Source organism: Drosophila novamexicana, unplaced genomic scaffold, assembly GCF_003285875.2.
Source record: "Drosophila novamexicana strain 15010-1031.04,08,12 unplaced genomic scaffold, DnovRS2.1 tig00000960-arrow-arrow-pilon, whole genome shotgun sequence".
NCBI classification, from domain to species: domain Eukaryota; kingdom Metazoa; phylum Arthropoda; class Insecta; order Diptera; family Drosophilidae; genus Drosophila; species Drosophila novamexicana.
The window spans coordinates 587,795-607,134 of NW_020824833.1; the positions used below are offsets into that span (position 1 = coordinate 587,795).

A 19,340-nucleotide genomic window follows, 5' to 3' on the forward strand; every position below is an offset into this window, starting at 1 on the left:
TTCAGTTTTGGATTCATTTTGGCCCTATGTCACAGTTGATTAAGTATTATAAGCATTTAACGCCTTACAACAATATATTCGTTAAGACTTATTGGACTTACGAGTAATGCCGCACTGTAAAATCGTATTCAAAGATTGATTGATTCAACTCTTAGTCTTCTTAAATTCTATAGTACAACTAGCAGTCAGATGTGCCGTAAATATATGTAACTAATTATATTTAGATCAGATCTATTTAGTTACTTAAGTTCATTATATTGGTAGTTATTAACACTCGACAAAATGTTGAACTTGGAAATTCATCATCATTTTACGCCTGAAAATAAAAGTATTACCATTCCGATGCACATATTAACATAGGTCCAAATAAATATATCTTGAATCTGTGGAGACAGATGAGAATGTGCTTAAAGTACATACTGGTCCGTCAAAACTAAGATCATGAGGATTGAGCCAATCAACCATATGGTATTCCTACAATAAGGTTAATCATGAATGGATTAAAAAGATTTTGACATTTAGCACTTAAGTGGGTGCAGGGTATTAAATCGGTCGGAACACTTCCGACATTTCCAAGTACTTACATATATATGTATATATATATATATATATATGCAATTGTGTGGATTCAACTCATAACTTTCTATTCCTTTAACAGATACTTTATCGTTTTGGTACTCTTCGGTAATTATACGCTTTTAAATGTGTTCTTGGCTATCGCCGTCGATAATTTGGCGAATGCGCAAGAACTGACAGCAGCCGAAGAGGAACAAGTCGAAGAGGATAAAGAGAAACAACTACAAGAGCTAGAAAAGGAGATGGAAGCGCTTCAAGGGGATGGGGTTCATCTAGAGAACGGCGATGGTACAGTAGCCACTAGCAAAGGAAAGAGCAAGAAAAAGGAGGAAGAGAAAAAAGAAGAAGAAGAAGTAACAGAAGGACCCAAGCCAATGTTACCATATTCTTCGATGTTTATACTTTCACCAACAAATCCGTAAATATTATTCTCATTAGTTTACTTATTTAAATATCTCACTCGGCAACGCCGGGTAACACAAGCTATATATATATTTAGATTTTATATACTAGTTAGGGTTACCTGGCGTTTTCCGGGTCAACGATTTTCTTTCTTCCCGCCACAAATCTTTAAGGACTTTCTACATGCTTAGGGGCTTGGAAACGATGGCAGTTGATTAAATTAATAACAGATATAAAGAATTTTTCGTGAGAAAAAAATAAGTTTGAAGCAGGTCAGACGAAAACATAAATGTCGTCTATACAATCCATCAATATACATTCCAAAAGGGTGCAACACGAATTCATAAGAACTATCAAAAACATTACAAAAGTAGTTTCAAGGCGATCGGCAATAATGGGGGAGTAATGGCTTATTCTTTTATTTTGGAATAATAATGCTTATGAATTTAAAATAGTCGAGTGGCTTCGACTTCAAAATCTCATGTAGCCATCAGTAACACTTTGGCTTTTGGTGCAATTCTTCAAATCACAAATTATAGCTCAATACGAATTACAGAATGCCAATACAGGTGTTTATAGATATGTTTATTACATACACTCATGCACTGCTTCTTTCGCCTGCGCTAATTTCGAAATTTATTGTTGAATATTTTCGATGTTCGTTGTCCGATGTACATGGAATTAAAAGTGCATTGATTCTTTTAAATTTTGAGTTTTGCTCAAAGAAACAAGTCTAAGAATCGATTTGTATCAAAAATTAAGCAATGGGATGGGCTTGTTGATCGACAAGCAGTCGTGCTGTTGGATAGGTAGGAAAACATATAAATATTATTTTTAATTCCAGTTCCTTTATACTTGCATAGGCTCGTAAATTTAAGTGCAGGTATTTGTGATCTAGGTTCCTTTTAGAAATTTTTAATATTCAAATATAGCTATCATTAATAACTATCCTAATATCTGATAAAAATTTATAGCATAACAAAAAATGTACTAACTATTTTCACTTTTTTCTTTTACTTTTTTCTTTTGGATTCGGTTCAATTTTATGTTGCACACTACAATGAACAACTGAACAAATTAATTAATAAATTGAATTATCATTGATTAATTCAAATTGTAAATATTTGCACTACAAATATCGACGAAAACTTCATTTGATTCCTACACCAATCACTTTCACCACGAGAAACTGCAATCCATCTTATTAAATTCATCATCACCTTTTACAACAACAACAACAAAACCAACAACAACAACTTTAACCATTACAACAACAACAACTATAACAATGACTATGACAAACACCGTTGATAAAACATTATTCAACTATGCAACTACAAAATTATAACTGCTAATAACAAAATCGATTAAATAATAATTGGAAAAAAAAAAAAAACAATTTAAACTAAATAAAACGGTTGACTAAACAAAACAAAAAATCGCAATCGAATACCTAACATAAAATTCAATAACAAATGTAATAACCGAATTAATTGAACTTTGCAAATGTAACTGGCAAAAAAAAAAAAAAAAAAAACAAACATTTTTTTACTGAACAAAAAAAAATCCAAAAACAACAAACCCAACCACCTATTTGTATAACAATTAATGACCCATACAGCATACGACGTGGCGCCCATTGGGTCGTAAACTTACCATATTTTGATTTCTTCATAATGGTCGTCATCTCAATGTCATCAATAGCATTAGCAGCCGAAGATCCCGTTCGTGAGAACTCGAGGCGAAACAAAATTTTGAATTACTTTGATTATGCATTTACCGGCGTATTCACGATAGAAATGTTGCTGAAAATTGTAGACTTGGGTGTCATACTACATCCTGGCAGCTATTTAAGAGAATTCTGGAATATTATGGATGCTGTGGTCGTTATATGCGCTGCTGTTAGTTTCGGTTTCGATATGAGCGGTAGCAGCGCTGGACAAAATTTGTCAACTATAAAATCGCTTCGTGTCTTGCGAGTATTGCGTCCATTGAAGACCATTAAACGTGTTCCAAAATTAAAAGCCGTCTTCGATTGCGTCGTGAATTCATTAAAAAATGTTGTTAACATTCTAATCGTGTACATATTGTTTCAATTTATATTTTCTGTTATTGGTGTACAATTGTTCAATGGAAAATTTTTTTATTGTACGGACGAAAGTAAACATACTTCCGAAGAGTGCCAGTAAGTAAAATTTGTATTCAAGATTGATATTTTTGCTGTTCTAATTTTTCTTATATGTTTCGTATACCATAAACCGACATTATTTGTGCAAAATTTTCTGTTCAGTTTTAATAGTTTTTTGCTTATCATTTCATAGACTTCGCAATAATAATTTATCCTCTTAGTCGCGTTACACATACATTCTGTGTGGTCTTACATATATATAGATCTTCTACTCTATCAATCACTATTGCTCTCTCTCTCTCTCTCTCTCTCCCTCTTTTGTAATTATATATCCGTTTCTCTCTTTAAATATATAATATGAATGTATATGAATGTACATACATGTGTGTATATATATATACATATATATATATATATATGTGTATATATTTTTAATTGATTGATTAGCATAAATATATATAAACATATTTAAATAAACAGTTCATGTCTGTGTGCTCCTATCCTTAATTTGTTACAATGTGCCTACAAAGCTTTTAAATACAAACATTAATAGATTTTTGTGTACATGCTTTGCTTTTAAATAACAACACAATGTGCTATATGATAAGCCTACTTATCAGCACCTCAGGAAACTCTTAAAGATCGAACAGATGTACAATTTATATAGTGTTATAAACTGAATGAAGAAACTAATTGCATTTCTTGTGTGTGTATGTGTGTAACCTCATTTGAGGTGTGACTAGTACTACGTAGTTAGTACCTAGTACCTTTTCTATGTATGTATAACCTTTGTACTTGCTTATATACACAATTATACCACATTATCCACGTTTGGTTCCTATAAATGTTTACACCAATTCTAAATGACCATTCGAATTGCAGTCCTATCCAAAGCTAAGGCTCATCGTTCTTCTCGTCCTTCACAATGTTTTCCAACATATGTATGTATATATATATGTATATATACAATTATATATATATGTATGTACCTATGATAATCGCATTTCTAAAGTTGAGATCATAGGGAGAGTGAGGTGCAATATTTAGTAATTGTTAAGGCAAGGGAACGAAATTTTGTTCATGATTCAACCTCATGAATTTTTATTATTGATCAAGATATCCAGCACTCTTGAGAGTTATAAATTAGTCGTTTGCATGACACTGTGTGTACATATATTTTGAAATAAGTATGTACGTATGCTTAAAATATTCGACATATTTAAGTATATATGTATACATGGTGAATCATTGCAATTGCGAAAAACAGATAACATACGTTTTTTATGTTTTTGTCTCCAATATACTTTTTTTCAATTGTATATTATTTAATTTCTTATGTGTTTGTTGTTTGCTTGTATCTTTTTTCTTTTCTAAGAAGACAAAAAAGGTGCACTGATTTTACAGAATGTAAGAGTAGCATTTTACAGTTTCTCGCCCAGTTTTTCTTGCCTGAATTGTGTTGAACATTCATGCGAGTAAAAGGGCCAAAAACGAAATTATTAACAAGTAAACCAACCATAACAAACAACTGATTTTTAAATTAATAAATATAAAATTACGAGCGAAATACAAATAGAAAACAAAACTCAACAACAATATCAGTGTCTGTGTATATATTCATAGAAAAGAACTGAAATGCAAAACTACAATTGCCACCTAAGACCTTTCTAGTTTTATTCTATTTAATTTATAGTCAGTCTATTAAGTCGATCAATGTATTTTTATATGTGTTGCCTTCTACACCAAATCAAAAATCAATGTCGAAAAACAGCCAATTTGACTCAACTGAAATTCCATTGAATCCAAGAATCTGCTGTCGATCGCGTTTAGCATGTAAATAATCGTTTTATTTCTTTACAATTGGGTATTTGCAATACCAAAGAGTCCATATTACTACCAGAAGATTTCTTAATAAGTCTGTATTCGCGTACACGCAATAGAATAACTAATCGTATTAAAAGTAGATCTTTTGCTTAAATGAGTAGTACATCATGTCCTAAATGTCATGTTTGAGACTAGTGTCCTAAATTTCCTCCTATTTCACCTTACAAGTTATCTCTCAATTTTCAAATATGGTAATGTCTATTTATAGTTAATACATACATTCTATAATTTCTTTAAATAGAATTAACAACTTATAATATGTACAAAGAAGATTCAAATCAGTTTCAATAGAAGATAGGTTTATTCAAATATACATTGGCAACAAATAAAAAATCGGACTCCATGAGCCGTTGCACGTAACGTGAGTGTAACGATCCCTTCTATAACAAGAGCATACAAGGACAAAACAAAACAAATGTTAAAGCCTCCGTTAAGTGTGGAAAACAAACAATTGAGAAGTGTAAACAAAATTAAAAACACAGGATGACTATCAGTTTGTTTTATGCAAAGGCCGCTCAAACCTAATTGACATGAAAATTATACAGAATTAAACAGATACTAACATTTCTAGACGTACATTGTGCTCATACATACATACGACTGTGTACGGCTATGCTTATTATTTTGAAGACATACTCATGACAATAAGTACAATACAGTCGCCAGATCAATTACCTTTGCAATCACGTTGATTATCCCAAACTGAGTAGATTACTCCACATCATAAGCGCAGCTGCCTTGTTACACATCGCCGAACAAACAACCAGCGACTTACGTATACGTTGTGCACTACCAATTAAAAATCGACTCGGCTTCACTCTTTCGCATAAAGACTTAAATGCACCGCATTATATTACGTATGTAGGTCTTGGTTTAATGGTTTATGCAACATGAAGTAACTTACAGACTTACAGCTTTGCTAACTTAACTATGGGTTAAGCGGAGTTACTGGATGTAACTGTAGATGTATTAAGTTTTCGAACATTTCTTTTATTTGTACGCCTTCTGATTGCACAGTGTTGATTTGGATTGTTCTGGGTTACAGCTAGACAAATTTAAATACTGGTACAAAAACAAATGCAGACACACAAATCGCATATTTATCCATAAAAGGAAAACAAGCCTACATATATACATAATATTCTGCTTTAATTTTTGTTGTGCAATATTTACTGATACCACCTGACCCAATGATTGATTGATTGATTGATTGATTGATGTATATTCATTAGATTTCTTTGTGCAAATAGTCCCACATATAAATTTTGGTATTATCATGTTTTCAAACTTTTTACAAAACATCATAGAATTTTCCACATACATATTTGGAAAGCAAAATGAATGTTATTCGAATTAAATTTTCGTTAAATGTTATTCATATCATAATGTACTTTGAATATTTTGTTTCTGTAGTGTTTTTAATTGTACGAAACTTGCTTTTTACAACTTTAATTAAGTAATTAATCCAATTACTTATTATTTCACAACGTTTTAAAAAATTTAATTGCGAACACATCATAAACCAAACATTAACATATAATATGCAACCATCACCACCACCTGAAGGGGCTCGTATTTTAAATACGAGGAAGACGAGTTGCTGCCCAAACAGGAGATGCGAGTGTGGAAGCCCCGCAGCTTCCATTACGATAATGTCGCCGCAGCCATGTTGACGCTTTTTGCTGTACAAACCGGCGAAGGATGGCCACAGTAAGCTATTTGCTCGTAGCGTTTAAGTTATACTAATACTATAGTATATATAATATGCAACAAAGTGCAAATATTACTGGTGAATAATTCAATTGTACTTTGTTTTTATTTTTTGTTTTGTGCTATCTTCACTTAAATGTTGCTAATGGTAATCATCACATAGGGTCTTGCAACACTCAATGGCTGCCACTTATGAAGATAGGGGTCCAATCCAAAATTTCCGGATCGAAATGTCCATCTTTTATATAGTATATTTTATTGTATTTCCATTCTTCTTCGTCAACATATTCGTCGCCTTGATAATTATTACATTTCAAGAGCAAGGCGAAGCTGAATTACAAGACGGTGAAATTGACAAAAATCAGGTGAGCCAGCAAATCAAAAAATACAAAATTTTAAAAACGAATTCAAAAATGACTTTGTGTTTGATGTGTGTTTCATGTGTAATGTACTTACTCGTAAAATTGATAGTCGTAAAATTAACAATTATCTATGTATCTGCACGTAAATGTACACACATACAACGATACCCATACATGTATATACCTCTATTAAATAGTTACTTATGTATGCTAGCCAAACAATACAATCAATCACTGTACGGAAAATGCGTTTGCGCAAACGTTATTAGCTCAGGTTCAGCTATATGTACCTGTACACGTACTCGTAATCGTTCCTGTATGTACCTTCCATTAAAACATATAGCATATTTGCCACCACTAACGATTAGACTGACGCCTTGAGTGTCGTTATTGACCATATTTACATTTGGTCTACATAGGGCTAACATTTATCTTGTCCGTCTCTGCAATAAATGCGACTTGGCATTACTTGCATAAACGTACGCAATATGTCCTGTTGTACGAGACTTATTTTGTCAATTTACTGCTTAATAAAAGCTGCGTGCAATAATTAAATTAAACTTTCGAAATTGCAAGGATAAGCCATTTGGGGCCCAGCAAGCATTGGACGTGAGAATTTGAAAGTTGGTTCGTGTTGCTTGCCGCATAATTTGACAATCGGCCCATAAAAATGTTCGAAGTGGTTTATGATTCGACAATAGTATCAAACTTACTTACTTAGTAGTACTATTCATGTATATTATTTAAAAAGAAAAAAGCCCTTAGGCTCCTGTCATTATTAGAATTTAAAAAAGAAAGACAATGTTCGTATGTGCGTTCTGTTAAGGGTGAAGCCCTATGGTCGTATTGCCTCAGAATAATACAGAACAATAAAAATGATTGTATGTGTATATATTTAGCGTTTTTTTTTTTTTTGTGTATTGCTTTTGTTACTTCCCAAAAAAGTTCTTAAAAATTTGATCAACTAATTTTAATCTCCAGATGTAAATACATCAATTAATCGTGCCATAGGCCTTAGAACATATATAGGTTAATGTATCGATCGGACCCTGTATATAAACATTATTAGAAACCCATTAATATAAAGAGTGAACATTTACCGGAAAGTAGAGATTTTTTATAATACCCACGATAGTCCTTAAATATTCAGTGTTGAATATTTAACGATTGGTATCGTCAAGTCGCTATTTTCGCCAAACTATGTAGTTCGTTGCTGAATACACAATAATAAATACTGTAAGTATGTCATTAACCCAGCAATATCTTTCATTAAGGCGGCCTTATACATAACGAGTTGAACTGAATTTTGGTTATTAATCGGCTGAAGAGAATTGAAAATTGAACAAATATTATTTCAAATATAGTGAGGAATCAATTATTATTTCAAATATAGTGAGGCACCGGCACTAACACCCGGAATTGATAAAACAATTGCACAGAAATGCAAAATTATCCTTTTTTAGTTAATCTCGTTTTGATTGGCATGCATTTACATAATAGCTTTTAAATTACCATTTAAATTAGACAGAAAAATGTAAAACTCACTAGCGTCAAGACTTATCTATCTAATTTGTATACCCTGCTCCCATCGCTAAGAGGTAAAACAGGGTAAAATATAAAATATATGTGTATAGCATGCAGCATTCAAGGCGTAAACCTATTAATACATTCTTGATTAGCATCAACAGCCAACAGTCGATTCATTTGTTTTATTATCCGCTGGAATCAGTACCCTCCGATCTCTACCTAGCAAAGGACTATGCATTTTAAGTGTAGTTACAAGGCGGCATGGCTTACAGAGTTGTCTATCTCTGTGGTATAGAATGACAATTAAAGCTTAATAAACACAATTTGGTGTCAGCTTACCATTTCATTTTTTGGATAAACTCCACCAAAATATTTGGATTACGATGAAAGAAGCGCTCAAGTTATTCAAGAATACATTTCCTATAGTGTGGTAAAGTTTATTCGCGCATATGTATATTGCTTTCACTCACCTATGACAAGCTGACATTGTTGCCTTTCAGTGTCGAGTTAGCCTTTTTAATCTAAAAGATAATGATCATACACCATAAATAGACTCTCGCATTTTGGCCACAGCTTAGAAAGCCAGGACTTTTCCAAGTTTCATCAAGCGATGGTCCAATCAAAAATCATTATTTCTACATTTTCTCTCCTATCATATTCGCTGTAATATTCACTTCAAAAGAATTGAAGCCGTGCCGAAACAATTGCTGTTTACTACCCTTCTTGGATTAAACTGATATCCTATTCCACTAGACTCCCAAAAACGTATCTCATCTCTTAAGCTAAACGTAGAATTATGATTGGTATTATATTCAATTATAAATTAACCAGCGGGTGTTTCCCGGCCTTGCCGTGGCAAGTTTTGTGCGTTAAATTTTAGATATAGGCTTTTACCCAGCTTTCACACGTAGACAACTTTAATTAAGACGAACTTTAAAATGAACTTTATATTTCTTCTGCTATTCTAAGCTATTTGACACTTTGTATCGGACTTTCTCTGCATCGAAGCTTCCCACGAGTCGAGAATCTACGCATATGAGATACATTTAACCCAGCAAATCCGCCGGAAAAAACATTTTTACTATCTTGTATGCATACATACGAAAAAAATAATTAAACCCTTGTCATAGGTTGATGTCGATTTTTCTATATTTTTAAAGAACCTCTAAGCGCCAATTGTGCGCTTATGTACGGCATTTAAATGTCTGCACAAACCTCTGAAAACACGATTTCAATTTATCTGTGATTCCAATAAGTCATAGCTCTTTGCAAAAGAGATAAACACATTCCGCGTACTATATACCAGAATTAATATTTCAAATATAAAGTTGCTAGCTCGGATAAGCATCTTAGATCGACGCGTTTATACAGACAAACATGGCAAGATCGACTTAGACTAGACTAAAATCGTCGTGCAGATCAAGAATATATATTAGGTCGAGATGTTTTTTTCTGCCAACAACATGAAGATATTGACAAAACCACCCGTTTTACCTATTTCAATGGCTACAGGATATGAAAATCACAGTGCACACTGTTTTTGTTGATATGGTATAATATAAAAATTCTTTTCTTTTTTCACAGAAATCTTGTATTGATTTTACAATTGGAGCTCGACCTCTTGAACGTTATATGCCAAAAAATCGGAATACTTTTAAGTACAAAGTGTGGCGCATTGTTGTCTCTACCCCATTCGAATACTTTATAATGATGCTGATTGTTTTCAATACACTGCTATTGATGATGAAGGTAAGTTTCCGTATTTGTGTTCCCATTCACATGTAATTACTACTAATTTGAAAACAAACAAACGCATTTTAATTTGGGCCAATGATTAGAAAAAACTATATACGAGGGCCTTCTGAGTCTACGGTTTCAGTGATTTTCCTAACATTAATTCGTACAGAAAATCTCTATTATTACTTAATGTATTTGAATATATATTATATATTGCAACTAAAAGCATTCCCACTTTTGAAAACATACAATTTTTTTCATAAAGAAAACAACCGAAATAATCAGGGCAGCTTACAAAAAGCTGATGAAAACAAGTAATATTGCTCTAGTCGGGAGTGCCTGCTGGGAGATGAACATTTTTCAGTAGAAATAGGACTGTTATAGTCGAAAGTAAATGACTGAAAATTACTCTGAACTCCGCGCTGAGTTCCCTTCACAAATAATACTGCTTTTAGATTATAAGACGCTTTTTATTCGCGAATATTTATAATCTACATATATTTTTTGAAATTTTTTTTAAAGTTATTCATACAAAACAAGACTCACAACTGATTTTATGGATATTGTGGAAGTGGGACAACAAATGATAAACTCTTTGTGCATATGATATGCGAGAATTTCAAGTCCTTAGCTTTTATAGTTTCCGAGAATGACGCGTTCATACAAAATTATAACGTTTTTTACCCATTTTCAAGGGGTTCAGACAATAAAATGGGAAATTAGTTTGAAAAATATTGAAACCGAAAAGTTATCAGTTAGCCCCCGTATTTAGCAACTGTAAGAATTTTATAAAGTTGACACTTTTTTTTTTTAAATGTACTATTTTTACATACCCGCTAAGTTTAAAAATACCCACAAATATTTATTGTACAATTTATTAGTTAACCACTATTCAAATTTAGTAGTTCACTGTCAATCAAAATGTTTTAATGAATCTCTCCATTTTATTTGGCTTATACACATTAAAAATAATGTACTAAATTTGGTATCAATATGCAACAAATAATATATTATAATCAATCTTAAAAATGTATAAATCGATGTTGTGAATTGTATATAAGCCATTAAAAATTTAAGTTTGTCCTTATGCAAACTGGCATGGAGTTTTATTTTTTATTTTCTTTTTTATGGGGATACTTCAATTTTTCTACAAACACGTAACATACGAGGGTATGTATATCGAATTTTCTATGTCGCATGATTCGTCGATGAGAAACAATATAAATAGCGAATGCGAAAAGGAATTATTGTTGATTTAGGAACGTCGTATTTATGGCGGTAATATTTGAAGTCTTTTTTATTACATTATTTTTGGGATAATTGAAATGCGTTGTTCAAATACACACCTCTGTAATCGTACATAATTGCGGACCATTTGCGCAAATCCTACTTTTGGCTAACAGACAATGTCTGTGATGTTTTGAAATGAGAGAAACAAACTAATCATAAACAACAATCTTAACAGTATCATAATCAAAGTGAGATGTATGAAAAATCACTCAAATACATCAACATGGGATTCACAGGCATGTTCAGTGTTGAAACTGTTCTTAAGATAATTGGATTCGGTGTCAAGGTAAGTTTAAGATTGTACAAAATAAAATACTGTAAGTGTTATCGGTTAGCATTTCGATCTTTAAATCAGCTAGATCCAATGTACAGACTATTTAAGTCCGTTCTAAGTATGCTGAAATATACAATGTCACATTATCATTTGGTAATATTTGTATGTATGTTTAAAGGCAGAGCTTTTTAAGGTCATGTCAAGGTAAGGTTTTTCAAACTACATATGCTCACATTACCAACTTTAACGCATGTATCTATTTCTCTGTGTGCTTGTAAATATGTCTCGAAAGTACGCTTCAATACACAGAATTTCAAATAAAAAGGCCCAAACACAACTTCTTTTTTTTTATAAACAAAACAGCAATGTATCAATGTTTCTTTTCAAATCTAGCAGATTTTCACACAAAGTGTTAATTAGGGGTCCTACTTGGACCACGAGTCGACTAATCATTATTAATTAAGATCAAAAGTTCACCAAACTTAAATTGATAGAAAGTTGTAACATTTCCATTTTTATTATTCTTAATTTTCATACAAATCGTCTTTAAAACAGTGATGTAAAACTGAGAAAATCGGTCATCGATTCTTAACTTTCATGTATAGAAATATACAGCTTTGTCACCTCGATTGTTTCCTACTAATTTCCCAATTGTTAATAAATGCTATACCATTAAATCAGCATTAAAAGTCAATATCAGTTCATCATTAGTTTACCCTTGTAGAGAGATATTATTATTTTGTAATGAATTAAGTAATGCATAAACAGAAGTCATATTCGTCACAATCAATTATATTTCTACATTCCTAACCACTATCAACCTATACAGCTCTATAGGAAGAATCGCTCAATGTGTTTTCGCTAGGGACAATTTTTTCTTTCTTAAGCAATCTTTACGGAACTCAACAGCTACGAGCTTAACGATTCTTCCACATATCTAAATAGTTGTAAGCAATATGTGTACAAAGGTATTTAATCTTCGGCGATCTGATTATGATCATTCTTTCTTGGCCAGCTTTATTTTTACTTATTCCAATCATCATAGTTTTATATGGGAATGTATCAATGTATCTTTTTTGTTTAGTCCATCGATGTATATCGAGATGTTGAAAATAAATACATCGAGGCTTATTATGAAAAATCGGGCTTAGTGATCTTTGATAAATCGCTGTTTTTTTACATCACTACCTAGGACCATTTTTATTTTAATTTAGCGGATAGTACAAAGTGAAATAATAAAAATATTATATTAACAATTTAGCTGTCAGATAGCTAGCTATATATATAATTATGTACGGACATATGTTCATATTTAATTAAACTGTAATACGAAAAATTGTCAGCAACTATTAACCTATTCGTCTTAGTCAACGGCAATGTCATGTTTTCGCTTTTAATACCTCTCATGTTGATAATCCACGCCTAACGATTTGACAGTTTATACTTTGAGATTTTTTATTGATATGTCGCGCACAGTGTTTCATCTAGTGGACTAAAAATGTAGTTTACATTTCATGAAAAGGCATTGTTCTGTTAGCTTATATCATTTTATTTAATTATTTGTATTATTTTTAAATCATGAGTTTGATTTTCAATGTCGCTTGGGACATTTGGAGTCTCTATATACATATAAAACTGCTTATTCTTGCTGACTGACTGATTGTTTGGAGATCAACGCACAGCCCTTGAGCTGGGAAGCTGAAGTGTTAACCGTAATTAGACAGGGTTTGGAAAATGCAATCCTTAAGTGTGGGAAAATTGTGGAAACGGTTACATGCGTCTTTTTTTTAACCATCCGATCGGCCTCGAACTCATTTTCAAAAACCTTTGTGTGTATGTTCGAGGGGGGGTTGAAACTTTTCAGAAAATTCACTACTCGGTCGATATGGGAGTCAAGGATTTGACGGGTTAAGTTTCGGGATTAAATTTATTTCAAAGTTAGTTTATGAAAATTTATTTAAGATGGGTTTTACATTTTTCGCTCCACCCCTCCTAGGTCTAAGGTTATACCGTCTTTTAAGTGTTGTCCGATCGAATTTAAGCTTCAAAGATCCAAAGAACTTTTTGAAAACTCATTTGTGACCTAATTCACACTTTTCGGAAAAGCAAGCCTTTACGGTGCTTATTGCGGGTCAATTATTGTTTGGTCGAAGCTTTAAGTTTCATCCGATCGGTTTAAACTTATACTGCAAGCCTCTCGACTCTCCTCACATATTTGTAAAACCGTAAGCCTACAAGGATATTTAATCTTTGGTGTGTCTAAGAAAGTCATTCTTTTCGCCTGACAATATATTTCAATTATGTCTTTAAGTGGATTTAATCCACCAACTTACTATCCAAAGTTTGCTCACTCATCCACCCAAGTTCAAATTTTGAAAATTTTGGTACTCACTTTTGATCCTACGGCTTGCGCGTTGATCACCAATAACTCAGATAGAACACTTTTTTATGTACAGAGAGAGATTTAAATATGGAAAGGTCGCCAAAACTATCACAACATATAGATAGATAGATATCAGTGTATATATTTATTATGTATGAAATAATGTTGGTCCATTTGTATAATTTATTTTTTATTTGTATCAAACATATATGGCATGTACTTTTTTTTTTTTTTAACTTAAAGGTTGGGCTAAGAACTACGTATCTATTTATAAATGGATACGATGTGCCTTTAATTTTCATGTTAGTTAAATGTAATAATTCATCTAAAACAAACTTCGGTTCGATCCCAAATGTCTTCGTGTTCTCATTTTATAGTTTCATGATGCACCGCCCACCCACAGTGATATACTGACTTATATGAACCTGGTATTCACCTTGTTCTTCTTAATGGAGACAATACTTAAAGTAGTAGCATTTGGATGTACGGTAGGTATTAATGTAAAATGGGTCTTTCATATGTGCTCGTGTTAAATGTACTTATAATGATGACAAAACTAGTTTGTTTGGAATAGTTTGTTAATTTCGTTATTTTAATTAAAATTAAATGATTATAGCATTATATGTTGATGAAAACTTATATAGTGTTTTAGCAAACTCTGAGTAAATTAATAAAAGGACCTTTGTGTTAATTTAAGTGAATAACAATTATCAGAATGTAACATTGTAAATTTCAGCGTATGAAATTGTATTTTGCATATTGATTCAAAACTAAAGAAAAAAACAACAAAAGCAAACAAACCCAAAATAATGCAGTTGAGAAATAAAATGATATAACACAAACAATTAAACCTTAAATAATATGTAACCATTTGTTTTATAGAACTTTTTCAAGGATCCGTGGAACATTTTTGATCTTATTACTGTATTAGGCAGCATTGTGGATGCACTCTGGATGGAATTCGGGGTAATTATATGCTGTTTGCAATAGCTAACTTTGAGCATACATATTATTGTTGTGTTCGATTTATGTAGGCCGTTATGCAAGACAAACAAACAATATAATCCATTTAAAAACAAAGTATTTTTTTTTGCCAAGATACTCCTACCCGTACAATAACAACAACACATTTATATTAATACTTACCACATATATGAAAACATATACACGTACACATATGTATATTTAAACCCACGTACACATACTTATGTGAACATACGTGCATATGTATTTAAACTCGAGAAATGTGGATTTAATGTCAAGATAACCGATTAAAGGTGTTAAAGCTCTACTTTTACGGACGGAAATTATTAATGAGTACTTTACACATCCAAATTGATTTTTCGAAATTTGCTATTTGTATGTTCATAGGAAATCTAAGTCAATGACTTATCTTATATTAAAGAAAAATGATTTGAAACATTGATATAAAAGCATATGTCTTGGAAACAATTAGCATATTTAAATTATAAATATTACTGTATACATGACCTTTGGTTATTTATCATGGAAAATCAATAACTTCAGTATTAAGAGTCTATACTTTTTAGTGGACTCAGCGGGGATAAGTGGGACTTGTTCGTGGATTTTTGCTATAATGCTAACGTAAATAATAATACTAAAAAAAATTAAATCGTGTGGGAACAAAAAAAATTGGGTTTGAGGACTCCACAGAAGTAATACGAGACGAGTATGTTAGAAAACATTCAGGTTATTTTTAATGTTATCTTAGTGTGTGTTTTCAAGGGCAATATACATATGACACTGCTGTTGATATTTAAACCGCTAATGAATACAGCTACACAAGAAATTGTTATTGACAAATGAACATTTTACTTCCATGAGATTTTACATAAAAAATAATATTTCTTTTTGAAACTCCCACGAAATACAGAAATTAATAATCATATTTCTTTTTGATTTCCTTTTTCATATTTATTTGTGTACGAAAACGAATACCAAATACGAAATGTGGTCTCAAAATCGGGAAAACCAAATCCGAAACAAACAAAAAACGATGAATGCAAAATAATCAAATAAAACACTCACGCAATCCAAAATTTACACCCTTCACGTATATTAATGTATGAATTATGTAACACGTGCAAATATTTACATGTATTCGAATTTATATATATGTAACGTAAATGCATATATGCGACTACATATGTATATATGTAAACATCAAATACTTTGATACAAATGTCTTCTATTAATGAATATTCCCACCAAATTTGGCCATCGGGAAACGAAACATCACGTTATCGCTGCCCAACACGAAATTAATAATAAAATAATGAAAAAAAAAAACAAAAACAAAAAAAAAAACACCCACACTTGTACTATGTAATTTCAAAACCAACACCAATGCCAATTCTAAATGCAATGAATATGCAACTAACTCGCTCATCACAATCACAACTTGTATTAAAAACAAATTCACCAAACAAAATTATAATTATATAAAAAAAAACAAACAAAAAAAAAAAAAAAAACAAAAACAAAACAAAACTGCCACCAAATTAATTATGAAACGAACCAATTAACAAATTGAATTGTATTACAAACATGTTGTCATTCAACAACTTTGCATGTGTATGTGCTTCAATTGAATGTGTTATCCAATACACATGTTGCACATACATATGCATACATATATATCATCTACAACTACATCGACATGTACAACAAATTTCAACACCAACAGCACGATGTAAGTACGAAACACAATCTACACAGAATTGCATTTTTCAAAATCTTATGTGTTCGAATCAATGATTTTAGATTTCGCTTTTACTGCTAAGCACCTTTCACTTACCTAATAAGCTTATTAGATCTTATATTTTTGATCTTATATATACACATACAATTTCTACACACGTTTTTATTAAGTGTTGCATTTTTTTCCTTTATTTGCGTGCCCTAGCAGACAATATTGTAATTAAGTTACGAAATGGGCGCAACTTAGTTTTGGGTCTAGAGAGCTAGATTTACATAAAACAAATTTGTTTTTGGGACCCATCGGTCTTTTCGCTAATTTATATTGAAAATTGGTATCCAACGGGAACTCTTTTTCTATTTATCTCAAGCCAACATTAAATTTGTTTTAAACTGTTTAAGACTTTTGAGTCTTTTTTTTTGAAAACAAGTGTGAAAATAGTCTGAAAATCGAAAATCTGAAAATTTGAAAAAATTTCTATTGAAATAACGGCGTGTTTTGTATATTCTTATTTTAAAACTCACAATAAATAACAATAAAATATTTTTCAAACTAAGCATGACACGAAATGGATGACATGCTGAGTATAATAGCCATGAATTGTGTTAGAGCTTACGTGAGTTTATTAGAGCCATTATTTTGTTCTTACTTGGAAAAAGTCTAAGTTTTATTATGTCAAATAGTATGCCCAATGTTGTCACGAGAACAAGAGCTGAAAGTATCAAGCTTGTGTTCTCAAAACCTAATTAATTTTAAAGATTCTCAGCAAAACTCTCATCAAATCCAAATTTTTGGGAATAATTTGACAGAAAATACGCTTTGATATTTTAAGAAATGACGATAAGTTAAAGCTGTCGTAAAGGAATTCTCAACCTAATTCCGATTTATATATCCTTTATGTAGATTTGTGACTGCATGAGTATTTAACTGCCAGAATACCGAAGTTGCGAATACTCGTATCTGTAATTTTCAGTTTTTCGAACAGTTCAAAAAAAAAAACTACTAAGAACTTTGCAGTCGGGTTTGCAGAGTAGGTACCGTTTAAATCAAACTATAATACTGATATCGCAAATATCTAGCATTGAAACTGTAAACCGATATTTAGGGGAGTCCATATCTAGCACCAAAACTGTCGTAGATATCGATTTTTGCAGTATTCGCGTATCGAAGTGTACGAGGATATTAACGAATTTCTATGCCTAGCTTTAATTCTTCAGCTTCAATTTTCTCAGCTGCACAGATATATAAATGAAAACACAATATATGTATAATCAGCAGGGCTCCTGTGTTCACTTTTGTCTCGTCCGATTCTGTTTTTAAAACGTAGGATTAGGTGATCCTGTATTCGCAATCCTCAAGCTTAACCGTTTTCAAAACGGACATTTATTTCTCCCCTGTACTCATTAAAAATGCGTAAAAAGGATACAATATTCTTATGCAATTTATATGTAACAGGCAAAGTATAATTAAACGCACCGATCTCAGAACCAATGAGAACCACACAATAATCGATTTTGAAATCACGTTACATATCGATGAAAAAAATTGCGAAAACAGAAGCACCTAGAAAGGAATTCATGAAAACGCAAACGTGAAAGCCGAAGCAACATAATTAAAGCTGAGTTTAGTTGTGAGTTCTGATTTCCTCAAAAATGTGGAGTTCTGCGTCTGTTGTTATATTTCGCGTCAATTTTACCCATTTTTTGCGCATGTATTTGAATAACTGATCAATCAAATTGTTTTTATAATTTAACCAGAAAAGCTTATACTTAGAAACTTACAAAATAACAACTTTTGAGCTCGATTTAAAGCACTGAAAAATTTGATTTCACAGACAAACAATTCCAAGCTATAATTTAAATATAGAAGACTGTCGGTCCACAAAAACAATTTATTCGTTTCTTGAATACAAAATAATTAATTTCTTATTTGTGTAAGTGGAATTATTAAGCTGACCAGTGGTGAATGTAAGTAATAGTACATAGTGGTCGGCAAGTCAATATCAGAACCACCAAAAGAACTAAAGGTACTAAAAACGACTTCAGTTAAGCACTCAAAGTTTTCAAAAATATTCTTATGTATACTCTTTTAACTGTATATACATACCTATCAACTTTTCCGCATGATGTAAATTCCATATGGATTTCTTGAGTGCCTTGTTTATAGCACAGGGCAAATACTTTGGCCCATTCAATTTAACCTACTTGGGAGCCTCGACTATTCTGTTTTTACTATCCCTTTTCACTACAGGTCTTTAACGACGTACAACTTCTTTAGATACTGCAGTAGATTTTCTCTGTCATATTCTTAAGATATCTTAGACTCCTTCAAAACCATACTTTTCTCAA

At 31.8% G+C, this 19,340-nt stretch overlaps 1 protein-coding gene across 20 annotated transcripts in view; it reads left to right on the forward strand.

The window, feature by feature from the left end:
* The window catches only part of LOC115765434 (voltage-dependent calcium channel type A subunit alpha-1), a 91,692-nt gene that overhangs the window by 18,252 nt on the left and 54,100 nt on the right, over positions 1 to 19,340 (forward strand). For 16 of the 20 annotated variants that reach the window (XM_030708983.1, XM_030708980.1, XM_030708991.1 and 13 more), the window contains exons 13-20: positions 659 to 994; positions 2,600 to 3,163; positions 6,557 to 6,700; positions 6,864 to 7,065; positions 10,174 to 10,338; positions 11,792 to 11,902; positions 15,156 to 15,239; positions 16,981 to 16,986. In XM_030708983.1, the coding sequence (XP_030564843.1) occupies positions 659 to 994; positions 2,600 to 3,163; positions 6,557 to 6,700; positions 6,864 to 7,065; positions 10,174 to 10,338; positions 11,792 to 11,902; positions 15,156 to 15,239; positions 16,981 to 16,986 (1,612 nt within the window). The remainder of the gene's footprint in view (positions 1 to 658; positions 995 to 2,599; positions 3,164 to 6,556; positions 6,701 to 6,863; positions 7,066 to 10,173; positions 10,339 to 11,791; positions 11,903 to 15,155; positions 15,240 to 16,980; positions 16,987 to 19,340) is intronic. The other 4 variants (XM_030708986.1, XM_030708984.1, XM_030709001.1 and 1 more) reach the window with 1 other exon arrangement.